The 27,074-nt window shown below is 40.2% G+C and overlaps 3 protein-coding genes and 1 long non-coding RNA gene across 4 annotated transcripts in view; 2 read left to right on the top strand and 2 right to left on the bottom strand.

Annotated features, from left to right (window-relative positions):
• Positions 1-27,074, top strand: part of ADPRH (ADP-ribosylarginine hydrolase) — a 433,494-nt gene that overhangs the window by 263,328 nt on the left and 143,092 nt on the right. The gene's annotated exons all lie outside the window — the stretch shown is intronic.
• The window catches only part of LOC311616427, a 152,575-nt gene that overhangs the window by 2,798 nt on the left and 122,703 nt on the right, over positions 1-27,074 (bottom strand). The window lies entirely within an intron of this gene.
• On the top strand, positions 1,948-26,432 carry TIMMDC1 (translocase of inner mitochondrial membrane domain containing 1). Its single transcript, XM_084871737.1, has 8 exons — positions 1,948-2,161; positions 2,260-2,482; positions 5,348-5,513; positions 8,601-8,689; positions 9,426-9,493; positions 13,336-13,414; positions 20,524-20,634; positions 23,067-26,432. Exons 1-8 carry the CDS (start codon positions 2,140-2,142, stop codon positions 23,215-23,217), a joined length of 909 nt encoding a protein of 302 aa, XP_084727863.1. The 5' UTR covers positions 1,948-2,139; the 3' UTR covers positions 23,218-26,432.
• Positions 15,616-27,074, bottom strand: part of CD80 (CD80 molecule) — a 47,374-nt gene continuing 35,915 nt past the window's right edge. Inside the window, exon 7 of the mRNA XM_084871738.1 lies at positions 15,616-17,085. The gene's annotated coding sequence lies outside the window, so the exon portion shown is untranslated. The remainder of the gene's footprint in view (positions 17,086-27,074) is intronic.

The raw sequence follows: 27,074 nt of genomic DNA, 5'->3' as shown, positions 1-27,074 counted from the left end.
AACTTCTTGAGGTATTGGCTGGCAAAGGGAACCTTACAAATGAAGCTCCAGTCACCTAAAGGAAAAGGCAGCTATGGAGATAGTGAAATTAGTTGATTAATACGACTTCCTCTGTACATACAAGGTAGGGAGTACTGGGAATATGTGAGTTGTATATAAATTCACTAGTATTTGCCCAACACACCTGCCCAACAACTCTAAGTCCTCCCTCATCTCACAATGATTCTGGGATCGAGTATCTTAAGCATTCAGCTTTTTCTATATGTAGACTATAAAGAGTGCACATCCATTTTCTTGGTCTTTCAGGCCTTATGATTATACTGATGCCCACCTGAGCCTATATGCGATAATCAGCAACCTAGAGCCAGATCCAGGAGTCAGGGGATCTGAATTCTTGGTTCAACACCTTGTCTGCCAGACACTGGGCTAGGTCCTGCACAAAGAGATGAACATATGTGGTCTCTGACCTCAAAGCTAGTCTACCAAGATAGCAAATAGGAAGTTGTGATGCAATGTAGTAAGTGTCATGATGGGAGCTGAATCTAATCCTGTCTCCCAGACACCAAAGAAATCTTTATGACACTGTCACTAATTCAGCTAGTCTAGTCAGTCATTTCTCTTGACTTACTATAAAATTCCAGCTGTCGTGAGCAAGGGAGCATCCCCAAAAGGGGTCACACATGCTTGTGTCTTTCCATAATGCAGGCTTTATTAGAGGTGACCTCCCCAAGGAGCCAATAGGGTTACACACAGGTTACATGCAGAAAAGGGGAGCTTACATGATAGAGCAAGCTTAGCAAGGAGCATAGTAAGCACCCAGTGCAAAGTCCTGATCACCTGTGGATGGAGAGGCAGGCATAGGGCTTAAGCTAAGCAGCTCTAGTGGCAACATGGTCTGGAGGAGCCGAAATCCTTTCGGGCTCCAAGTGTGACTCCTGGTACAGCCAAACTGGAGCATCAAATGGTGGAAGCTCTGAGTTCTTACAGCCCACGGTGAGTGGTGGACCCACTCATATCAGGGTCCAGATGAAGTCCTTATCTGAGAGTTCAGGCTTGTGTTTTAGGACATTCCAGGACCACCCTAAGGGCATTCTTGTTATACCCAATCCATTAGCTCAATTCTGGGCATCATGATGCTTGTCATAGCACCATGGCTGACAGTGGCTCCACACTGGATTCTTGAAAAGTGTCCAAAAAGTCTGCTCTGCTCTTGCCCTATACACCAGCTATTAAATCCCAGAATTCTATTTAATAAGGGGTGTAGACATTTTGAATTAGATCTAGAAAGTAATCAAGGAAGGGTAGGAATTGGTAAATATAAGAGACTATATTTGGTTGCTAGCGAAGATTAAATGGAAGTACACAAACCAGATGGGACTATTTTCAAGACGCGCATTTTAATAAAAACTTTACTTCGAAGCATATGTTAGCAGAGGCTGCACCGACGGAAAATTATTGCTGGTCTATCAAACGCTCACCTGCTAGAAATTCCAGAAACTGTCCTGTCTTGTGAGAAGCAGTAGGTATAGGAACTAAGGGGGCGGGGGATGCATCAGCTTGTGAGGACCTGCCCAAAGCTGACTATTCCAAACAGTGTTCTGGAAATCTCAGCGTCTCTGACTTCTCTTCAATGCCTCGGTTCTTTCCGGAAACCAGAACCTGTAGGGGTATGTATGGATCTAGCCCAGGAGGCTCCTCCAGTCCTGATAGGGTGGGTTGGGCTTGTATTTGCACAACATTCCTCTCTCTCCGCGCTCCACTTGTATTGACTATTGATCTATTCATATTCATCTCTGTGGGTTTCCTGATGTTAACGCTAAGTTACCCCAGCCCGTGACCGCATCTGCAGCTGGGAACCTGCTGGAGACCCGAGGACGGGTAGCCCTTGCAACCATGGGAAGCGGGGGCCGGAGGCGGGGCCGGGGGCGGGGCCTGGGCGGGGCCAGAGGCGCTGAGCGTAGCTACACGTCGCTCGCTCACTTCCGGACTACTGCGTTCCGTCCCGCCTCCAACCGGAAGTGCTTTCGCCGTCGCCCCGCCCCTTGGCCTTTGCCCTGATTGGGGGCAGGACTTCCTGTCTCGTGTGTCCAAGGACCTCCAAAGTGAGGCCGGTGCCGGTGGTCCGGACCTGTGACAGGGATGAGCTGGCAGCCAGGCGCGGGTACTCACCCTCTCCTTCTAGCAGTTATCCCGACTGTGCCCCCGCGGCGGCTCCGAGAGGCCGTGCGCCCCGGTCACCGAGCTTGTGTCTGTCCGCAGGTTTGGGGACGGCCACGGCGGAGCGGCAGCGGGCGCCGGGGAGCATCCTCCGGGCGCTGGGTCCTTTCCCTCGGGTCTTTGCTGCGGGCGCCGTGGCCTCCGGTTCTGTGGCCGCCCATTCGGAGGTCCTCGCGGAGGACCAGAAGCTACCTCCTTCCTACGCCCCGGAAGCCCAGCGCCTGGAGTCTGGATGGGACCGCCTGCGGGAGCTGTTTGCCAGAGAGTAAACGTGCTGAGAGTCTGGGGCGGGGCCCCGGGGAAAGTGTCCCGCGGCGTTGGGTTGTCCTGGGGCGAAGGACCACAGGGTGGTGTGGGTTACTTTTTAAGTGGGATCTGGGGCTTCTAATATTTGCACCCCCATTTTGCATCCTGCCATTTCCATTTGGAAGTTGTGTAGATGACAGGACGGCTTTCAAATGATAAGGGTGAGACTCATAAATCGGAGCTTATAGGCATGTTAAGGGAATATAGTTTTAATATAACATCCTGGTTTTACAGATGAGAAGAATGGCACCGAACTAATGAGTGTCATAATCGGCTCTGGAACCCATATCATCTGCAGGATCCCATCTACTATTCTTTTTTGGATTTCACTTGATCCCAAACTTCTCTGTTTCATGACCAGTAGCTCCCCTCCCTGCCCAAAGGTGGAAGTTTAGAGAGCTAGGCAGAGAGTTGTTAAATTTCTATGCTGCCAAATAAGGAATGTGTAAAAATAGCACCACTTGTGTCATCATTTTATAAAAGGTATTAGTTGGCTTAACATAAAAGTTTCAGAATAAGATATAATCCTTTGAATTGAATTACTTTTAATGAAAAACTCAGGATATTTTCATTCATTCTTTGATTCATTTAATCTATCAGTTATTAGTGAAAAGTTTGCCCTTTCATGAAGCACTTTACAATATTATATACTGTGTTGTCAAGTGGTTAAATTAACTTTGAAGCTTTATGTTGTTGCTAAGAGGTATATATTGATAGTTGGGGCAAGGGAGTTGGCAGAATTATATTTAATAACTGTGTTTAGATTTTATCATTTTGTTGTTGTTATTTAATCCTCACCTGAGGACATGCTTAGAGAGATGAAGGGAGATACACACGCACACACACTGATCAGTAGCCCTCCATGTGTGCCCTGACTGGAACTGGCAACCTTTCAGTGCATAGAAGGACACACAGTCAACTGAGCCACGCCTGCTGGGCTCATCATTTTTATTTGTTTTTTGTTAATCTTCACCTGAGGATATTGTTCCATTGATTTTTTTTTTTTCTTTTTTTAAGGGAGAACAGAAGAGAGAGGGAAAAACAGAAATATCGATGTGAGAGAAACACGTCGATAGGTTGCCTCCTGCAGGAGCCCCAGCTGGGGGCGGGCTGGGGAAGAGCCTGCAACCAAGGAATGTGCCTTTGAGCCCTTGATCGGAGTGGAACCCAGGACCTTTTGGTCCATCGTGTGACGCTCTATTCACTGATCCAAACCAGCAAAGGCTCGTCATATTTATTTTAAAGACGAGTTAACCTTTCTCATTCGTTGGTCCTTCCAATATTTACTTGAGATACTTGTGATAGAGCCTATGTAGTAAATAACAGAAGAGGGTTATTTTGATCAGCTTTATAAACCACAGAATGTTAGAGCTGAAAGAAATGCAAAAGATAATCCAGTGTAACTTTCATGCTCCCCTCCATCATGGATGAGGAAACCAAGGTTCACATTGCTTGTGACCTGACTGCAGGTCACTTAACGTCATAAAACCCGAAGTATTAAAATTTTTCTTCTTATACATCTAAGCTTTCATTCTAGCATACATTGCCCTAAAATTCCATATGTGTGTAATTTTTAAAAGCTTTAAAAAAAAAGGGAAATATTGATCTCTGCATCCAACTCAAATTCTTCCTCTTTCCAGGGGGAATAGTAGAGTTGTAATAGTCATTAAATAAAAGCACCTTAAAAAAATCCTTTTTGGCCCTAACCAGTTTGGCTCAGTGGATAGAGTGTTGCCCTGCAGACTGAAGGGTCCCAGATTCGATTCCGGTCAGGGCATGTACACCTTAGTTGCGGACACATCCCCAGTAGGGGGTCTGCAGGAGGCAGCTGATCGATGTTTCTCTCTCATCTATGTTTCTAACCCTTTATCCCTCTCCCTCTCCGTAAAAAATCAATAAAATATATTAAAAAACAAACAAAACCTTTTTAGCCAGCCAGAGTGGCTCAAGCATCCTCTTATGAGCCAGGAAGTCACGGTTCGATTCCCACAACCCAGGCTCAATCCCCAGTGGCAGGAGGTAGCCAATCAATGATTCTCTTGATGTTTCTGTCTCTCCCTCTCATTTTCCTGAAATCAATAAAAATTATTTAAAAAGCCACCCCAAAAACCTTGTTAATGGAATATAATATGCCGTATTTTTCGGACCATAAGACGCACTTTTTTCCCCCCAGAAGTGGGGGGAAAAAGTCCCTGTGTCTTATGGTCCAAATATAGCCTACACATATACTGTAAAAAAAAAGTTTTTTTACTTGCCCGGCTCTGTGTGGTCTCTGTGTGCTTGCCCGGCTCTAAAATGGTTCTAAATGCTGCTGTTTACTTTACAGGGTTGATTACATGTGTTTATGACTGTGATGTTGGGTTTTAATGCACATAAAATATTTTAGGACACTATTTGTTTCAGAATCTTTTTTTCTTCATTTCCCTTCTCTAAAAACTGGTGCGTCTTATGGTCCGGTGCGTCTTATGGTCCGAAAAATACGGTACATCTAGAAAAATATGTAAGCATATTTGATCAATGGGTTTTTATAAACCCAAAACCAAGAGACTTGTTACCAGCATTCCTGAAGCTCCCCTTGTACCCCTTCCCGTCACTGCCTTCCCAAGAGTAACCAACCACTAGCCTAATTTCTAACAGCATTTAATTAGTTTTGGCTGAAATTTGAGTTACTTATAACTGCACTATTTAATGCATCAAAGGATTTAATTGGTTCAGCCCATAATTTAAAATGGTTGTGTTAGCCTTTGGGATAATTCTGATCATACTATCTTTTGGAGAGCAGTATACATATACTAATCCCAAACTTTTGTTGTTGATGTTTTAGTGAACGGCCGAGACGATCAAAGGAACTTGAGGATATTTATAAGGCAGCCATTACAGGATGCATTATTGGCTGGGCATATGGGGGAATACCAGCTTTTGTACATGCTAAACAGCGCTACATTGAGCAGAGCCAAGCAGAAGTTTATTATAACCGGTTTGATGCTGTGGTAAGTACTGGTGTTCTAAAATTATTTGAGGGCACACTAATTTAGCAATTCACTTTACACTTATTCAGTAAGGTGGTAGGTTGGGAGGGTTTAGGATGTCAGAGTAAAGAAATAAAATCTATTCTTAGTAACAATGGAAGTACTAATGCTAACAGTACATACATTTGGCCTGGCAGACCACTTATCTTTGGAAGAGATCACCACAATAGTTCTATTTTTTTTTTTAATTTAAATATTTTTATTGGATTTTTAGAGGAGAGAGAAAGACTGAAACATCAACATGAATGCAGAACATCTGCAGGCTGCCTTCTGCACGCCCCCTACTGGGGATTGATCCTATAACACAAGTATGTGCCCTGACTGGGAATCAAAACAACCACCTTTTGGTACATAGGACAGCACCCAACCAACTGAGCCATAGTGGCCAGGCTATAACTCTTATTTTCTGAAAAATATTTCTGATCTGCTAAATCATCAAGGCTCAGTTGTGGCACAATTGTCCTATCCACAAATCCTCTGTAGAGTATACTACTCTAACAACAATTAACATTTATAACTTTATAGCTTATATGGTAGTAACTCATTTGTTAGGTCTGTGTATCAGTTCTGTTGTGCTAGTGAGGAAGTTAAATCTCAGAGTTTTTATTTTATTTTATTTATTGTATTTTATTTTTAAAATATATTTTATTGATTTTTTTACAGAGAGGAAGAGAGAGGGATAGAGAGTTAGAAACATCGATGAGAGAGAAACATCAATCAGCTGCCTCTGCACACTCCCAACTAGGGATGTGCCCGCAACCAAGGTACATGCCCTTCGCTCTATCCACTGAGCCAAACCGGTTTCAGCAGTTTTTGTTTATTTTAAAAAAATGTCAGACATAAAAGTACAAAGAATTCCTACATATCTTTCACCCAGATTCTCCAAATGTTAACAGTTTACCACTTATTTTATCATTTTTTTTCTGTATAATGCCTACTATTATTTTTTTGTGTGAACTGTTTGAGAGTAAGTTATAGACAAGATGAATACTTCAATATTATTTCCTGAAAAAAGGGACATTCTTTTACATAATTTTGCAGATCAGGAAATTATACTGATAAGAGTATATATTATCTATAGACTTTATGTAAATTTTGCTATTTGTCCCATTAATATAATCTATTTGAAAAGTAAGTAAATAAATGAGATTTTCTGGTCTGGGATCTAATACTGGATCAAATGTTGAATTTGCCTGTCATACTTCTCTAGTCCCCTTTAATCTGGAAGTTTCTCTGTTTTTCTTTGACTTTCTTGACCTTGACATTTTTGGAGATTATGGGTTATATATTCTATAGAATTTCCCTCTATTTGGATTTGTTTGATTGATTTTTTTTTTTTTTTTTATGATTAAATTCTGGTTATGTGTTTTAGCAGGAATATCCTAGAATTGATGTTGTATCCTTCTTAGGAAATATATATTACAGTCCATGATACCTATTTGTCTCTTTACTGGTGATGTTTGCTTTAGACACTTGGTTAAGATTATCTCTAGCCCTAACCGGTTTGGCTCAGTGGATAGAGCTTCAGCCTACAGACTGAAGGTTTCCCAGGTTCGATTCCAGTCAAGGGCACGTATTCTGGTTTTGGGCACATTCACAGTTGGGGGGTGTGCAGGAGGCAGCTGATCGATGTTTCTCTCTCATTGATGTTTCTAGCTCTCTATCTCTCTCCCTTCCTCTCTGTAAAAAATCAATAAAATATATTAAAAAAACAAACAAAAACAGACTGATTCCTGTCAAGGGCATGTACCTTGGTTGCCGGCACATCCCTTCCCTGGCTGCCGGCTGGGGCCTTCCTTTGTTCCACACTGCCTTCTGGTAGTCAGCGTACATCATAGCAAGTGATAGAACTCCCGGTTGAACTCCTGTGGTATATATAGAATAGATACCAGATCTGTTTTAATATTGGTTTAGTAACAATGGACTGTGGTGACAGACAACCTACCTTCCAATTCTGACTTTATTCTTTATTGGTTAGAAACTTCCTTTATATACTTTAAAGTTAAAATGCCTGCCTGAAGAAAATGTTGTAAAGAATAAATGAGGTGCCCTAGCTGATTTGGTTCAGTGAATATAGTGTCGGCCTACAGACTGAAGCGTCCCAAGCTCAATTCTGGTCAAGGGCACATGTCTGGACCTTGGGCTTGATCCCCAGTAGGAGGCATGCAGGAGGCAGCCGATCAATGGTTCTCTCATCATTGATGTTTTTATCTCTCTCTTCCTTTCCCTTCCTCTATGAAATCAATAAAAATATATTAAAAAAAGATTAAATGAGGTAGTATGTTTACACAACTTTTACATAGAATGTGGTCAGTAAATTATGTTTTTTTCCTTCCTCTGCTCTTTTCCTACACATATGTATTACTTTAATCCTTACCCTTTGATTTACCACTTAATTCTTTATTTTATGTTTTTCTTTTCCACAAGATTTCTTTAAAAAAATTTTTTTTATTGATTTTTTACAGACAGAGGGAGGGGTAGGGGGAGAGAGAAAGAGAAACATTGATTCATTATTTAACTTATTTATGCATTGATTCTTATATGGGGACTGAACTGCAATCTTGGTGTGTCAGTACGATGCTCTAATCAACTGAGCTACTCAGCCAGTGCCTCACCAAGATTTCTTGGGGGGAAAAAAACAAAAAACAAGTCATATCACATACTGATCTTATAGTTGTCATGGTGTTTGCTATATAGATTCTCAGTGATATTTAATGAATGGATTACTTGGTTGACACTGGCAAATTCTTAGTTTCTTTTCTACCTCCTGATAGAATAGAATGCACATGGGACTTTTGCTTAACATGTTAAGCGCCCAGCCTGTTTTGTCTTCTGGACAGAAAGTATAGTGTCAGTCACTGGTGACTGACAGGGCGCTCGTTTATTATGTTAAACTACAATACAGAATGAATGATATTCTACAGATTTTCTATTGTTTCCGTTTAGGTGTCCCTGTCTAATCCATAGCTGACATTCCTCCACCGCAGTTTTAGAATAAGGAAAGTATCAAGGTGTCTTGGAACCTCACAGCCTTTTTGTTAACTTTAGCAATCTGCACATCGTGCTGCCACGCGAGGCTTCATCCGGTATGGCTGGCGCTGGGGCTGGAGAACTGCAGTGTTTGTGACTATATTCAAGTAAGTTCTCTGAATTGTGGCAAAGGGTCTTGGTATTCTTTTTTTTTTTTTTTTTTTTTTTTTTTAATATATTTTATTGATTTTTCACAGAGAGGAAGAGAGAAGGATAGAGAGTTAGAAACATCAATGAGAGAGAATCATCGATCAGCTGCCTCTTGCACAACCCCCACCGGGGATGTGCCCACAACCAAGGTACATGCCCTTGACTGGAATCGAACCCAGGACCTTTCAGTCCGCAGACCAATGCTCTACCACTGAGCCAAACCAGTTTCGACTTGGTATTCTTTTATTAGCACATCTTTTAAGTGGGACTATGAAAACTGAACACTGATATGAAAGGGACTCATTTTACCTTTCTCTCAAGAACTGCTACCTATCTATGTAAAAGATTGGTCCAGTTGTAGTTTTTCCATTGATGAATGGAGGTGTATCAACTAGTATCAAAATAGATATAAGGTTTCTTAGTAAGAGAAATTCTGCAGAACTCTTATTTATGTTTCTATTTTTAAATTAATATTTATTCCCAAAATTTGGTTCTTTCTTCAGCAGAAAGTACGACTAAAATCCCATAGATACATTAGCAATCTGAAACACATTTAAGGACCTAGACTGGGACCAGGGATGGATGTAGTAGGCTCTTCTAAAATAATACAGATCTCTTTAGTGAAAGTTGCATTCCAGAAGGTAAATGGGTTATGCTTCAAATTTTGTTTTCCTCTTCCTGTTGTCTCCCTAGCACAGTGCACACTGGTCTAAATGTATACCGAGATAAAAGTGCCCTAAGCCATTTTATCATTGCAGGAGGTAAGACATTTTTGTTCTTGTTTATGTTTTTCAATCTCAAATATGGTTTGGGAAATGTGTAAGGACATATAAGTCATAGCTGCTGAATTCTTTAGTTGGCTTATTCAACATTCGTGCAAAATGTACTAGAATAGAGAGTATTAGGCTTATTCCTTGGCATACTTGGTGAACAAAACAGACAAAGTCTTAGCTTTCATGGAGTGTTACAGTCTAATGTATATGAGAAAAACAGGTGGTTACAATGGAAAGTACCAAATAGGTGGGGCAGTGGGATCTAAAGTGGACAGGGTGACCAGAGAAGGGCTTTCTGAGGAAGTGACATAAGCCGAAACCTTAAGAATGGGAAGGAGCAAGGCCAAAACCGGTTTGGCTCAGTGGATAGAGCGTCGGCCTGTGGACTGAAAGGTCCCAGGTTCGATTCCGGTCAAGGGCATGTACCTTGGTTGCAGCACATCCTCAGTAGGGGGTGTGCAAGAGGCAGCTGATCGATGATTCTCTCTCATCAATGTTTCTAACTCTCTATCCCTCTCTCTTTTGCTCTGTAAAAAATCAATAAATTATGTTAAAAAAAAAAGAAAAAGAAAAGAATGGGAAGGAGCAATACTTACGAGGAAGTGTAGCCTAGGCAGAGGGAATGTTTCTCAGAAGCAGGGTAATATGACTGGAACATAGTGAATGAGGGTAAGAGTGGAAAGGTACAGTAGAAAGGGGCCAGATTTTTCATGGTAAGAGTTTGGATTTTATTTTAAAGCTCTATATCTCAACAACAAAAGTACAACCATCCCTTGGTACCTGTGGGGGATTGATTCCAGGACATTATCCTCCTCAGGTTCCCCCCTTCCCATGAATAACAAAATCCGAAAATGTTCAAATCCCTTATGTAAAATGGTGCAGTGTTTACATTTAAGGCTACAAGGTATGCCTGCCCATCACTTCATTCATGTGGATGCAACATAGTGCTCCGTGTGTGGCAAACTCAAGTTTTGCTTTTGTGATTCCCCCCCCAAATATATATATATATATTTTTTTTTTTTAATATATTTTTATTAATTTTTCACAGAGAGGAGAAGAGAGGGATAGAGAGTTAGAAACATCAATGAGAGAGAATCATCGATCAGCTGCCTCTTGCACACCCCCCACTGGGGATGTGCCCGCAACCAAGGTACATGCCCTTGACCGGAATCGAACCCGAGACCTTTCAGTCCACAGGCCGACGCTCTATCCACTGAGCCAAACCGGTCCCAGCCCCCCCAAATATTTTTAATCTGCAGTTGATTGACTCCATAGAAGTGGAATTGTGATAGGGAAGCTTACTGTATTAAAGTATTATTTTCAGAAGTGTAGATGAAGTTAACTGCTATATATTCCAGACACTAACTTATGTACATTCTCATATATTGCACATAACATTTTTTTTTTCTTTTTATTTGGAAACTAGAGGCCTATTGCACAAATTCGTGCATGGGTGGGGTCCCTTGGCCTGGCATGTGATCAAGGCCATCTCTCCCAGTCCAGATCAGGGCTGATTGGGACCAATTGGGGCCAGCCAGCCATGGGGAAGAACCATGGGAGTTTGGCCAGCCATTGGAGGTTGGCTGTGGGAGCACACTGACCACCAGGAGGCAGCTCCTATGTTGAGTGCCTGCCCCCTGGTGGTCAGTGCACATCATAGGGACCAGTTGTTCAGTTGCTTAGGCTTTTATATATATATAGATAGATAGATAGATAGATAGATAGATAATTTCAAAGTTATAGAAAATTCCAAAAATAAAAATGATACAAGGAACAACATGATCAGTACCCTTTAGAACAGAGATTCAACTATTAATAATTTACTCTATCATTTGTGCTCTATTTTAGGTGTACTCTCTCTCTATGTGTCCTATACATCCACAGACAAACACATGTATATATATACTTTGAACTTAACATTTTTTAAATATATCTTTTAATGATTTCAGAGAGAGAGAGAGAGAGAGAGAGAGAAACATCAATGATGAGAGAGAATCATTGATTGGCTGCCTCCTGCACGTCCCATATCGGGGATTGATGCAACCTAACCTGGGCATGTGCCCTTGACTAGAATTGAACCTGGACCCTTGTCCACAGGCCACCACTCTATCCACTGAGCCAAACTGGCTAGGGCTAAACTTAACATTTTAATGAAAACATTTTTAAATATGAAATTAGAAATAGACATTAATAGCATTGAAGCTGCTAGGACTTGCCCTTTTTGAACTGGTGAACAGTTTTACATGTTCTATAGGCTCAAATGTTTATATTCCAATCAAACTCTTATCTTCCTCCCCCCACTTCCATACTTGGTTCTTCTCTTATGTTCTCTGTTGTTTACCCTGTTAAATTCCAAAAGTGGAAACCAAGTAATGATGGTTCTTCCCTTTATTTCTTTCCAAACTTTTAGTCCTATCATTTATATTCCTTAAATATATATGGACTCTCCCACCTTCTCTTTGTTCCTACTGTTGCTTTTAGGTTTTTCCTATTTCAGTTCTTGTCATTCCACCTCTTCTTTTGACTTAGTTTTAAAATATGAATATGATTATAATACATTTCTGCTTGAGATTCTTGCACAGTTTCCCTTCACTGTAATGTTGATTCTTGATCTGGTCCCATGCACTACTCAGATTCCTAAACCCAACATATTCTTGCTTTACATGTATTGGTCCCCCTTCTTCTTCTTCTTCTTCTTCGTCGTCGTCGTCGTCTTCTTTTTTGTTAATCCTCACTTGAGGATATTTTTTCATTGACTTTTAGGGAGAGTGAAAGAGAGAGGGAAACACAGAGAGAAATATCAATGTGAGAGAAACACATTGATTGGTTGCCTCTTGCATGTGCTCCAACCAGGACCTGGGCCTGGGAGAACCTTGCAACCGAGGTACGTGTCCTGGACCAAAATCAAACCTGGGACTCCTTGGTCTGCAGCCTTAAGCTCTATCCACTGAGCCAAACCAGCTAGGGCTGGTCCCCCTTCTTGAATCCACCTTCCCCACTCCCAGAACTAATTTTGTTCAGCCCCTACTTAACCTGTCTTTTTTTATTTAAAAAAAATATATATTTTTAATTTATTTCAGAGAGGAAGGGAGAGGGAGAAAGAGATAGAAACATCAATGATAGAATCATTGATTGGATGCCTCAACCTGGGCATGTGCCCTTGACCTGAATCGAACCGGAGACCCTTCACTCCACAGACTGATGCTCTACCCACTCAGCTAAACCTGCTAGGACTCAAGTGTTATTTTTAAAAGTGTCACCTTAGCTGCCATTAGATGTGTTATCTATAGTAAAAGGGGAAAATGAATGACCATTTGGATGTACAAACCTAGTGGGAAGGAAACAGTACATGTGTAGCAGCCACCAGGTGGCACTGTAAGCCAGATGCACGTTTTCAGGCCTGCCTGGGGTGTAGGGTAGCAGTACAGAAAGGGGGAAGGCATAAGCTGCAGGGGTTTTTGTTTATTTGGGGAAAGCTTTCCTTGAAGAAGGAAGAAATGAAGGGTGGAAGTGAAGAGATTACAGATTTTTAAGGGGGAGGCAGACAAAAATGAAGCAAGAGGTTGGATCCATAGAACACATTGAGGAATTCGTTTTATAAACTGAACATTTCTTCCTTTGAACCTGCAGAATAGAAGAGATACTAGCTATATTGGCATTTTAGACTCAGAAAATCTGGGTTGTGGTAGTATATTAATGTTGGGCTCAGAAAGCTTACTATAGGTATTTATGCCCTATTTATAGAAGGATAATTTTAAAATAGAATTCTGGCACTTAAAGTTGACTTAATGCTGTTTTTCTGTGTTTGTTTTCTGTGTTTGTTTAAATAGCTGTCTCAGGAAGCCTTTTTAGAATAAATTTAGGACTGACTGGCTTCGTAGCTGGTGGCATAATTGGAGCCTTGCTAGGGTAAGTGTTAACATGGTTTGATTCTGAATTAACACAACTTTCATTAATGACTGGCCTGTTAAACATCTCATTCATTTCTAAAGAACAAAGATCTCTAGTCTTGTGTTGATAGTAGCTTTGACTGTCCAATTATAATTCTATCCCAATTATTCATTTACTTCCAGTTTTCATTGGATGAAAACTTTAAATATCACGAACATCTGAAACTATTTATAGTTTGAACAAAGGTACTTATAAGGAGCAGGAAAAAGGAATAAGAAAGTTAAGCATATTTTATTTTAAAAAGTTTTGGTTTTGTTTGTTTAGTTATTAATTTTTTAAAATGTCTTTTTACTTTGAAAAAATTCTGAACCTACAATAAAGTACATTGAATGAATTAGTACATTGAACAACCATATACCCTTTCACTTGAATTCACCAATTGTTAACATTTTGCCATATTTGTTGTCCATCTCTCTGTATATATGTGGCTGTATGTATATTTCCTTTTCAATTAAACCATATGAAACCTCATAATTCTGCACCATCAGTATGTATCTCCCAGGATAAGAACATTTTTCAGTGGCAATAAAGAAAACATGGTATAACTATACTATATAATATTCAGCTGAATGGTTTTCTGGCAATGGGCACTTCAGCCTGAGGTTAATCCATCAGAGGATTTCTGTTTGTCCTCACCTGAGCAGCAAGCAGAGGAAAGGTGGCAGGTTAAAGGCAGAAGTGGAATGGGAGGGAAGAGGCCAGTGCCTTAGTCTGTGTTCTCTGGTTACCTTCATATTTGAATACTGGTATGCCCAATTAAGTTGGAAGCCGCTTGAGAACAAGGCTTTGGTGGCCCTGATTAGCCACATGCTGTGACCATCAGATACTGGTTGAACTAAATTGACCTGGCAGAAATTTCCACATCAGTACCATCTAAAGGCAGGAGATGGTAAGGTCTTCTGCCTACGCAGGCATCTTTATTTTCACCAGTAGCCCTCTCCAACTGTCCACAGTTACTAGTTCACATTTGTTCACCAAACCTTTCTCGGCTCTTATTCTCTTTAATCTTGTGGTAGTATCCAGCACTGTTTTGTAGTTCCACCATCTTTTTTATTTTATCCTGTCAACTGATGGAACATTCACACCTGTGAAGAATTTCTGTGAGTTAGAGCCAAACTGTTGACAAATGCCGGGAAGTAGAATCTCAACGGATTGAGATAATGCTCCGGAGAATGGCTGTATTGCACCCTGTTTTATACATTATAATCAAAAGAGGAGACGTAAGTGGGTTATATAAAATCCATTAGTAATAGATTAGTTGGGAGGAAGAAGGGTGGGGAAACCTCTGGGATTGGATAAAGAGTAGAATGATAGACATACTTCTTTTATTTAGGTGGGTACAAGATAGTTAACAGCCAACAATTAATAGCAATGGGGGATTTGTGGTCTCCACAGAATGGTGCCTGTGCTTTCAGGGGTCCAGAAAAGAAAGTTACTTTGACATTCCAGTGATATGTTATCGTAAATATAACAAAACAACAGACAGGCTCAGTTAAGGTAAAGATTGGCCTTTGTCAGGGAAGGAACTGCCTAGGGGCGTGGTCAGCAAACTGTGGCTCTCCAGCCACATGCGGCTCTGTCCCCTAGAGCAGTGTTTCCCAACCTTCTCTCATGATGAGAATCACCTGGTGGCGTTGTTAAAACACAGATTCCTGAATCCCAACTAAGAAGTGCTAAACTAGAATTTTTGAGAACATATAGGTAAAATTGCATACCTAACTTAATGCTCTGTATATAAAATCTGTCTTAGAGCACTAGTTAAGTATACAATTTTACCTATATGTTCCCAAAAATTCTAGTTTAGCACTTCTTAGTTGGGATTCAGGAATCTGTGTTTTAACAACGCCACCAGGTGATTCTCATCATGAGAGAAGGTTGGGAAACACTGCCCTAGAGTGTGGCTGTTCCACAAATTACCACCGCCTGGGCGAGTCTTTTGAAGAAGTGGTGTTAGAAGAAGTTTAAGTTTAAAAAATTTGGCTCTTTCTCTGCCGAAGCCAGTTTGGTTCAGTGGTAGAGCGTCGGTCTGCGGACTGAAGGGTCCCGGGTTCGATTCTGGTCAAGGGCATGTACATTGGTTGCAGGCACATTCCTGGTGGGGGGTGTGCAGGAGGCAGCTGGTCGATGTTTCTCTATCATCAACGTTTCTAGCTCTCTATCTCTCTCCCTTCCTCTCTGTAAAAAATCAATAAAATATATATTTTTTAAAAATTGGCTCTCAAAAGAAATTTTAATCATTGTACTATTGATATTTGGCTCTGTTGACTAATGAGTTTGTCGACCACTGGCCTGGGACATGACTACCCTCTATAAACTGCTTTTACTTAAAGTTTTAATTTCAGACCATCTTTTGTGGTTACTTTAGGTCTCTGAATTTGCACAGCTACCATACAGCCATTCCCTGAGCTTGTCAGGTTAGCATGTGGCCCCCTTTTTTCCACATCTCTGTAGGATATGTTTCTTATTGAACTTGAGAGAGAGAGAAAGAGAGAGAGAGAGATATCGATTAATTGCCTCCTATATGTGTCTCGACTGTGGATTGAACTCACAACCTAGGTATGTGCCCTGACCAGGAATGGAACTGGCAACCTTTTTGGTGTACAGCAGAGGTAGAGAATGTCTGGCCCAAGGGCTGTATAAGGCCCGAGAAATCATTTTATCTGGCCCTGCCAATGCATTAGGGGTGAGTTAGTTAAATGTCTGACCAAATACAGCAGGCTGACTTTTAAGGTTATAATTTTGTATGGCCTGAGAGTGATGTTATAAATGTCCAAATGGCCCTTGGAAGAAAAAGGGTTCCCACCCCTGGTGTACAGAATGACACTGTTTAGGCGGTGGGAACAGCACCAGTTCTGACCCTCGTGGTCAGACCAAACTTGAGTTCAGCAACCTCAGTACTTGGGTTCTGCCTAGGAAAGAATCCAGAGCCAAGACCAAATTGTAAGAGAACATTTATTTGGTAAATTGTAGAGGAAGAAGAAGTAATTCCTAGGAGAAATGAGCTTCGGAAACAAGTTATAGAGGTAAAGGAAGGGCCCTGGGAGCTTGGGAGTGAGGCAGCCAATGGTGACCTGCCCGGGCCAGAGATGGGGAGGGAGAAAGGGAAGGGAAGGGCAAGGGGGCCTACTCCTGGGAGGGAGGTTTTAGGGGAGGTCCCAGGGGAAGATAACAGAATATGCAGCAGTTTTCCTGGTGTGTCCTGTCAGGGTCTAGGTGTCCACAGATTGGTTGCCTTCACCAGGGCAGGGGGTCAGGCAGTGCAGCTGGTCCTGAGGTTGGTTTTGTGTTTTTCTGGCCTGGAGCTGAAATACAACTGAGGCCTAGATCTTTAGGGAGGAAAGGTTAAGGGGTCCAAACTGCATGACCAGTGATATGCCATGGGAGAAGTCACCCTGGGGGCTAAGTCCCACCCTACAACTGCCCTTTGCTAGGCACCTGGGACTTTCCACCCTGGTGACCTTCTGTACGTGGCCTATCGTCCTTGCTCTGCTTGTGTCTGTCCACCTGCCTACAACACAACCAACTGAGCCACCTAGTCAGAGCTAATTCCACCGTCTTGAAACTCTATCTTTTCTTGGCTTCCATGATACCACGTCCACTGAAGATTCTTCTATCCAATGAGCTGTTTCCTTAAAAAAAAAAAAAAGAAGAAAAAAACATTGTCCAGTTATTTCAGAGTACAATTATCACACTAAATAATTTAGCATTGATGCAATAGAGTTGTCTAAGATAGGTTCTGTATTCAAAAGTCTTTGATTATTACAATAATATGTGTATATAAACTTTTTAAAACCCAGGATCCAGTTGTATGTTGCATTTAGTAGTTGTGTCTTTTCAGATTCCTTTAATGTAGAACAGTTCCATTAATGTATCATAGTTTTATAGGTCAGAAGTCTGGGTAGGCTTGAATGGGTTCTCTGCTAAAGGTTTCACGAGGCAAAAAATCATGGTATTGGCCAGACAGGCTCTTATCTTGAGGCTCTGGAAGAATCTGTTTTTAGACCATTCAGGTTGTTGACAAAACCCTTGTGGCAGTAAGTCAGAAGTCTCTATTGGCATTCACATTCCTACTCACAATATCCCTCCATGTTCAAACTAGCAACCAGCATATTGAATGCTTCTCATACTTCAAATCTCTCTGACTTCCACTCTAACACTAGCCAGAGAAAACTCTGCTAGGAAAGGGTTCACACAGATAATCTCTTTTTTTTAAACTATTTCATATTCAATATTTATAGACTTACTTTTTTTTTTAATTATTCATTTTTTACAGAGAGGAAGAGAGAGGGATAGAGAGTTAGAAACATCGATGAGAGAGAGGTGTGCCCTCAACCAAGGTACACGCCCTTGACCAGAATCGAACCTGGGACTCTTGAGTCTGCAGGCCGACGCTCTATCCACTGAGCCAAACTGGTTTTGGTGTTAATCTCCTTTTTGACAGACTCCAGTTCAACTGATTAGTAACCTTCATTATGTCTGTGAAATCAATTTGCCATGTAATATAATATAATCATGGGCATAATATCTCATCATATTCACAGTTGGGGTATTAGGGTAGGATAATTTAGGGAGCCTTTTTAGAATTCTGCATGCACATTGGGTATCTAATACATTTTTCTATTGCAAAGGTATCTTTTCCCATTGTGGTTAAGTACTCTGTGGGGGTGAAAGTCCATGAGTAGCCTGCTTTCCAGCTGCTTCTAGTGATTTTTAATCCATGCTGTAATCCATTATTACCAAGACAAAACATTGATTAGCTATTCTATCATTTCTTCTGTTCTTTTTAGTTGGCATTCTCTTGAATAGAGGGTTCTCCCACTCCCTTTTCAGGAAGAGGTAACACTGGATTATGGATCATTTTTTTAACTCCATTTTTTAAAATTTAGCATTTCATAATCCATTGCTAACATCATTTTTGTTGTATTATTAATATACCAGATTCTTAATATAAGAATTGTTGAAGCTAGCAACAAAACTAAACTACTTTCATTGTGGGGGAAAAAAGAAGTTACCATCTTACCCATATTTAATTTTACAGGTCAGAGGTGTTAAGTATATTCACATTGTTATGCAAAGATCTCTAGAACTTTTTAATCTAGCAAAACTGGAAGTCAGAACCCATTAAACACTAATTCTTCCTCTACCTGCCCCTCAGCCCTTAGCTACTACCTTTCTGTTTTCTGTTTCTCTGATTTTGAACACCTCAGATATTTCATACAAGTGGAATCATATGTATCTTTTTGTATCTGGCTTATTTTTCTTTTTATGTATACTGTATACTAGAGGCCCAGTGCATGAAATTTGTGCAAGGGGCTCGGCCCTCGCAGCCGCAGCTATGTCCGGAATTTCAGAATGTCAGCCGGAAGGTTGTCTGACCATCCAGTCTAATTAGCATATTATGCTTTTATTATTACGATTATTATGATTGGAGGCCCACTGCATGAAAATTCCTGCAAGAGTAGGTTTTCCTTCCCCCAGCTGCCAGCACTGGCTTCCCCAGGATCTGGGCTGGCTTCCCTCGGACTGCCTGCAGGCACTCAAGACCCGGGCTGGCTTCCCTTCAAATCCTGGCTTCATCAGGAAGGATGTCTGGAATAACGTCCGGAAGATGTCTGGTCTAATTAGCATATTACCCTTTTATTTTTATAGATATATTTATTGATTTCAGAGAGAAAGGGAGAGAGAGGAAGATAGACACATCAATGAGAGAGAATCATTGATTGGCTGCCTTTTGCATGCCCTTTACTGGGAAATCGAGCCTGCAATTTGGACATGTGCCCTTGACTGGGACCCTTCAGTCCAAAGACCAATGCTCTATTCACTGAGCCAAAAAAGGCAAGGCTGGCTTATTTTTTTTTTTTTTTTACCATAATGTCCTTGAAGTTCATCCATGTTATAGCATATGACAGGATTTCTTTATTTAAGGCTGCATACCATTCCATTTTATTAACATTTTCATTCATCTGTCAATTGTCATTTCCATCTAGTAAGAATATTTTTTAAATTAGCCTACTTAAATTGTAGTCAGAGTAAATTTAAATTATATCAGAGCCAAAAACTCCTTTTTATACATTAAAAAAAAAAATCTTTACTGTTGAAAGTATTACAGATGTCTCCCTTTTTCCTCCTATTACCCCTCTCCCCCTGGTTCCCAGTTTTTACAGCCTGAAATTATGGGGACTTCTCTTCCCAGCACTGGAACTCTGGGCTGAGGGGTGTGGTGTGGGGCTGGGACTCTTTGCTCCTCACAGGAGGTCTCTGCAGCCGAGATATCCTCCTGATTAAAAAAAACGCCACTTGTAGGTGTCGAACTAACCCATTCCAGGCCTCCGCCCTACCAATCTCAATGTGCTTTCTTCTTTACTTCTCTAGTTGTAGGACTTCCATTTAGCTAGATTTGAGGCAGTTCTGAATGATGCATTTTAGTTGTAATTTTGATATGGGTATGGGATACAGTGACTACAGGCATTTACCTATGTTGCCATTTTGATTTTTTTTTTTTTAAATTGCTTTTCTTTGAGATAACAAGAATGAAACCCTCTTCCTTAGAGTGATAATTTTTATGTAAATCAGTTTCTTAATAGATGACTATTGACATCGTGGGTGAGATTTTTGTGCTGGACTTTTGAATTTTAGGATATTTTGGTGGCTTCAACCCCAAAAGCTAGTAGCATTCCTCCAACCAAAAATAGCTGCCCCGGAGAGGATCTGGTACCATTCCAGATATTGACTTTATTCTGAGAAACCTTTAGTATATAGCTGCTTACTAGAGCTTGATACAAATATATATTTTTCTGGTTAATTTTTCATAAAAAAAATAGCCAATTTATATCACTTACTTTTAGGAAGTTACCATTACTGTTTTTCTCTGTTGTTCAGACCTTGAAGGAAATTACCTTGATTTTTTTTTTCTTTATTCAAAAGGATGCTTTAATTGTCAAATGTTACTGTACCTGTCAGTGAACAAGTGGCTCAGATAGTGTTGCTCGTGTCTCAGCAGAGATGCTCACATCTTGCCTGATCTAATGGCTTGTTTTTCCTAAGCTCCCCCTCTGCTTCTTCCTCAGTACTCCTATCGGAGGCCTGTTGATGGCACTCCAGAAGTACAGTGGTGAGACGATTCAGGAGAGAAAACAGAAGGATAAAAAGATACTCCAAGAGCTGAAACTGGAAGAGTGGTAAGGAACATGCTAAAACTAGGCCTTTCTCTTAAACCATTCAGCTCAAAGAAAAGTTTATTTTTACTGAGTTCTTCAACTTGTACCCTACCTGGTCTTTCCATCTTTTTAACTAAGGAGATTAGAAAAAATGGAAGACACTAATTTCATTTTTAATCTGACAAAGATCTTTCCTTAGATACATTTTTTAAAATTAAAATGTAAATTTCATTTTGTTGCATGTTTTTTCTTTTCTATATTTTTGACTGCATAAGGAAATTATATAAAGAAAATGCACTGCAGTGAGTGAACTTTACTTGGCTTTCTGTAAAAGGTGGTATCCCAGTGTACACATACATCTATAAACAATGCAGAACATGTTCAGTCTCCACATAAAAAGATTCTGCTTCTTGCTGTGGATGCAGAGGAATTAGGTAGACATAGTGGCTGGACATGGACTGGATACCACTGTGGAAAATGAAAACTTTCATCGGTTCCATGTAGTCATTCCCTGGGCCAGTAGTCAGATTGGTTCATGCTGGTTCTTTGTAAGATCAACATAACAGGCTGCCATTTAGTGTTTCTTGTACAAATAGTTCTCAGGGTTCAGCTTCCTGGGTACCTAAGATGACATTTGCTGCACCTACTGCATTGATAGTTGAGTAGATAAGCAGTCATTTTCCCCCCAGGTTTTTATTTGCAACTTCCATTTGTGCTAAACACACACAGAGACATGGGAATTCTTAATATCTGTAGATCTGTTGTCCAAGTGTTACAGGTGGAAGTAACACCTTCATCTCCACCAGGTCTTCCTGGGGTTGGATTTCTTGCAATATCTCAAGAAAAGGAATTTTCCGAAATTTGCATGGGAGAATGAGTAATACAAGGCAGGGTGCTGCGGCCTGGCCTTGGGCCTTCTTTTGGAAGTTCTGGAGCTCTCTGACCCAGCTGCAGTTTGACAGGGTTAGGCAGGGAAAGGACCGACCATTCATATGCGAAAACTGATGTACACAGCTGGGGTGGGATTGTAAATTGGGTGGGACAGGTTCTCTGGGAATCACCAGGGCGGAGCAAACAGCAATGGCTGACGAACCAGAGAAGTTCCAGGTTTCTGGGCCCTGTGCCTCTGTGCAGGAACAATGATCACTGTGAGCACTTCTGAGAAAAAGCCCCCATCATGTTCCTGTCCTAATGCCAGACAGTCCAGTTTCTTCCTGTCTGTGTCTGAATCCCCCAGAGTGTCACCTGGAACTGGAGTTCAGAGCAAGCCGGTGCTTGTATGTCCCTCCCAATTAAAAAAGCAGCACATCCAGGTGCCAGCACTTTCTGTGCCTTTGCACTTCTTACCAGTCTCAGTGCGCTTTCTTCACCTCTCTATTTGTGGAACTTCCACTCAGCCAGCTTTCCTGCAGTTCTGGGTGGTAGTTGTTCTGCCTTTTAGTTGTAATTTTGATGTGATTGTGAGAGGCAGCAAGTATAGGTGTTTACCTAGGCCACCATCTTGGATTCTCCTATATTGGCTATTTGAATCTGATATATGAAGTATGGAAGAATTAGCATTTGGGAAAATATGAACAAATAATTTTATTACAATTTAAAATTAGAGAAGTTGATCAGTTATTCAGAAGTGAAAAACCTCGATAATAGGTAAAAACAAAAACTATTAATTATCATAATGAAAGAATACTTTGGCAGAAGGGAATAATAACAAAAATGAGTAGAATATAAATATATATATTTCTGAGTAGTAGTAATCTAATAAATAGTTAAAAATCTTTGTCTACTTCTCTAGGGGACTCAGATAAGGTGCAAGTCTAAAAAATTGCTGTCGTGAGTAGAAAATGTAGAACACTAGCTACAGACATACGGAAGAAGAAATGGTCAAATGTGATTGTAAAGAGTTGAAAAGAAAGTCATAGGTGACCCTGATAATCACTTAAAGAAAGGAAGATAGTAATGCATGATTTAGAATAATAACTGGTATGTTGTTTGGAAATTAGATATTAATTCCTCATATATATACATCTATAGTGTTGTCCCATTTGATTTTTTCTGTATCAGGATTACCATTGTTACAACCTCTGTGCAGTTTCTGAAAGGTCTGGCCAAAGAGAGTTTAACAGAGTGTCAGGGTACATGAGTACAAGAGGACAGCCAGGTTGCAAGGCTCACACCCTTGCTAAAGTGTTTCAGCTCCTGCATGTTGCTCCTCTGAGAATTCTGCTGACATAGCAGCAATATCCATCTTGGTAATGTGAGAATTCAAGTTGGCTTGTGAGTGAAACAGGTTAGAGAGAGAGAGAGAAGAAAGCCATTGTATTTTAAGTGCAAGAAACAGTGTTTGCTCATAAGTTGCAGGGAGAATAAGACAAGTGTTATATTTTAAAAAATAATTCTATGGACTAAAGAAGCTGAACAGAACTTGATATATCCTTTTCATTCTTTGATTACAGGAAAGCCAGACTACAAATTACTGAGCTCCTCCCTGAAGAAATTGAAAGTAGCCTACAGAAAAATCAACCCAAGGATGATATTGAGAAAATTGAAGCACTGCTAAATCTTCCTAGAAACCCCTCAGCAACAGATAAACAAGACAAGGACTGAAAATGTTCTGGACCTGAAACTCATTGGAGAGTTGAAGGGAGCTGTGCTGCCATGCCCATTGAATGCCAGTAGTCAGACTACTCCTTGGGTAGCTGATGACAGGTGTAAGCACTGGCACCTATAATCGCAGTGACTTGCTCTTACCTTTTTTTAAAACCCAAAACTGGGCTATTGTACTCTCACTTTATTTATCCTTAGATTTAAATACATACATATATTTATATTGGTCAATATATGTATTTGACATATCTATATTGATCGATCAATAGATCTTTTTCCTGAATTTTACAACAATAAATTAAAAAGATTAAAGTTGAATCTATAGGTTGTATATGTATTTTTGTAGCTCTTTAAAAGGGCATTCTGGGATCTCTAGGAGGAGAGAAAAGAACCAGGTAAGGCAAATTGTCTGTGAAACCTTAGTTCCTTTAGGTCCTAGTAACAGTATGGGCCTAAATTTGTAGTAGTGATTGGCTTTTTTTTTCTTTAATTCTTGCCCGAAGATAAGGTTTAATTAAATAAAATCAAAATGGATGTTAAATGATTTAAGTTTTATTGATTTTTATTTTATTTTTTATTTATTTATTTTTATTATAATATATTTTATTGATTTTTTTACAGAGAGAAAGGGAGAGAGATAGAGAGCTAGAAACGTCGATGAGAGAGAAACATCGACCAGCTGCCTCTTGCACACCCCCTACCGGGGATGTGCCCACAACCAATGTACATGCCCTTGACCGGAATCGAACCTGGGACCTTTCATTCTGCAGACCAACACTCAACCACTGAGCCAAACCGGTTTCAGCAAAGTTTCATTGATTTTTAGATAGAGAGAAAAACATTGATGTAAGAGAAACATTGATCAGTTGCCTCCCATGTGTGCCCCGTCCAAGGGACTGAACCCGCAACCTAGGTATGTTCCTAAACTAGAACCTGAGGTCTTTCAGTATATGGAATGATGTTCCAACCAATTGAGCCACACCAACCAGGGCGCAGTGTTTTGTTTTAATAAACAATTTAAAGAAAAATGATTTCTATGTCATTTGAATGAAAGGATAAATTTCACAAAAAGGAAGTAAATAAGCATTATTAAAGAAACAGCCCAATTTTGTTTCTCAGTATTGCTGACATAGTGTCTATGCTATATTATGAAAGAGTTATTTAGTATAGGTACACAGTCTCTATACTCCAGAAGCTTGGTGCCTCAGAAGGAAGCTATTCTATGGATTGTAACTTTTACTAAATGAGGGGGCAAAATGACTGAACTAACTGTATCAAAGCGAAAAAATTGCTAGTGCTTTGTTTTAGTGTTAGACCTCATAGTTCCTACTTTGAAAATACCTTGTTCAAAGGAACAAGGTTTGTGAAGTAGCTAGTGTGTTGGCTAATAGCCCTGGGACTGTAGGAAAACCATTTTACTTTAAGTCTCCGTGTTCTCATTTCAAATATGAGAGTTTCTAACTCAAAATGGATGTTAAATGAAATGATGTATGTAAAGTGTAGCACAATGTCCTGGCACATAGGGCATTGTATTTTATTTATTTATTAGAGGCCCAGTGCACTAATTTGTGCACCAGTGGGGTCCCATAGCCTGGCCTGTGGGATTGGGCCAAAACCGGCTCTCGGACATCCCCAAGGGGTCCCGGATTGCAAGAGGGCACAGGCCAGCTCGAGGGACCTCACTGGTGCACAGTCAGGGCTGGGGAGGGACATGGGATGTTGGCCATCCGAGGCCCCACTCTAGTCCCAGCAGCAAGCTGACATACCAGTCAGAGCGTCTGCCCCCTGGTGCTCAGTGCATGTCATAGTGAGCAGTTGAGCAGCCTTAGGATATCATTAGCATATTACACTTTGGTTGAATGGCTGACCAGTCACTTAGCATATTAGGCTTTTATTATATACGATTTTCTTTTCTTATTAAATTTATTGGGTGGCATTGGTTAATATGATCATATAGGTTTCAGGGGTGGGTTTCTACATTATAAGATCTGTATATTATACTGTGTGCCCACCACCCAAAGTCAAGTCTTCTCCCATCACCATATATTAGGACCTCCTTCACCCCTCATTTCATTCTCTCTGGCAATCACCACACTGCTGTTTGTGTTCACAAATTTCAGTTTTATGTCCTACATATGAATAAAATCATATGCTTCTTAGCTTTTTCTGATTGACTTATTTCACTTAGCATAATATTCTCAAGGTCCGTACATGTTGTTGCAAATGGCAATTTTTCATCCTTTCTTATGGCTGAGTAGTGTTCTCTAGTGTATATGTACCACATTTTCTTATCCAGTTCTCTACTGTGGGACACTTTGGTTGTTTCCATGTCTTGGCCATTGTGAATAATGCTGCAATGAACATGGGGATGGATATATCTTTGTGAATGCATGTTTTCCACTTCCAATATATACCCAGGAGATGGGTTATTGGGTCTATTCTTAATTTTTCGAGGAATCACCAGATTGCTTTGTGTAGTGTTTGTACCAGTCTACATCCCTACAAGCAGTGAATAAGGGTTCCCTTTTCTCCACAATCCCTCCAACACTTGTTATTGCTTGTCTTATTGATAGTGACCACACTAACTGATGTGAAGTGGTATCTCATTGTAGTTTTGATTTGCATTTCTCTAATTGGTAGTGAGGTTGAACATCTTTTCATATATCTATTGGCTGTTTGTATGTCCTCTTGAGAGAGAGGTGTTTTCAGGTCCTCTGCCCACTTTAAAAAATTTACATATACATAAATTTTTTATATATATGTAAATTTATATATAATTTTACATATATATATAAAAAACTGAATGGCCAGATGATTATGATTCTGTATATAGAAAACCCTAAAGACTTCACCAAAGAAACTATTAGAAACAATAAATACAGTAAAGTTACAGGGTACAAAATCAATGTACAAAAATCCACTGCTTTCCTATATACTAACAACAAAACTTCAGAAAAAGAAATGAAAAAAAAAAATTATTTTGCAGCAGCAAGCAAAAGATTAAAATACCTAGAAATAAATTTAACAAAGAATGTGAAGGACCTATATACTGAAAACTACAAGGCATTAAAAGAGATTGAAAAAGACCCAATGAAATGAAAAGATATTTCATGTTCATGCATTCAAAGAATCAACATAGTGAATATGTGCATATTACCCAAAGTAATATACAGATTAAATGCAATCTCCATCAAAATACCAATGTCATTTTTTTTTTTCAAAGAAATAGGGCAGCAGCAGTTCCTATTCCCAAGGCCCTCTTTTCTCTGACTTCGTATTGAGCTATAGCAGCCCAATCTAGACTCATTTCCCCACCTACTCCCTCTCCTGCTATGCCAGGCCCTTCCTTGTTTCACTGTCCCCAGCTTTAATAAATGTCCTCTAAAATTCACCTGAACTCCTATTGTGAAGTTTTTTCTGCATGAAGTCAGGAACCCACACACTACCAGCTGGCCATAGGCAGACCCAGTCAGGGCCAAGCCCCTTCTCAGTAACAATCATCTTGGTGGGAGGAGGCTTCCTAGAAAGGAGTGAGAAGTGAAGAAGTTGTTGAAATGAAAACAGGATAAGAAACTGAGAGATTACTGTGGGGAAAATATGTACAGGCTGCTGTGGTGTGAAAGAAATCTGAGCCTGATGTCCAGTTTGAGTTCTGGTTCTGCTACTCTTCTGTCTGACGTTAGCAAATTATTTCACCTCTAAGATTCTTGTGTTTCTCTCCCATAAAGTGGAGATAGAAAGATCATGCTTGTAGAGATTTTTATAAGACTAAAATAAAATGTTTTTGTAAAATATAACCTGTTATATGTCTCAGGTATTTCATCTATTTTTTAAAATTGATTTCTAGAGAGAGAAGA

This window comes from Pipistrellus hanaki (genome assembly GCF_964339955.1).
Source record: "Pipistrellus hanaki genome assembly, chromosome: 2".
Classification (NCBI taxonomy): domain Eukaryota; kingdom Metazoa; phylum Chordata; class Mammalia; order Chiroptera; family Vespertilionidae; genus Pipistrellus; species Pipistrellus hanaki.
The sequence above is the reverse complement of the archived record's forward strand: the minus strand, read 5'-3'. Positions and strand labels throughout refer to the sequence as shown.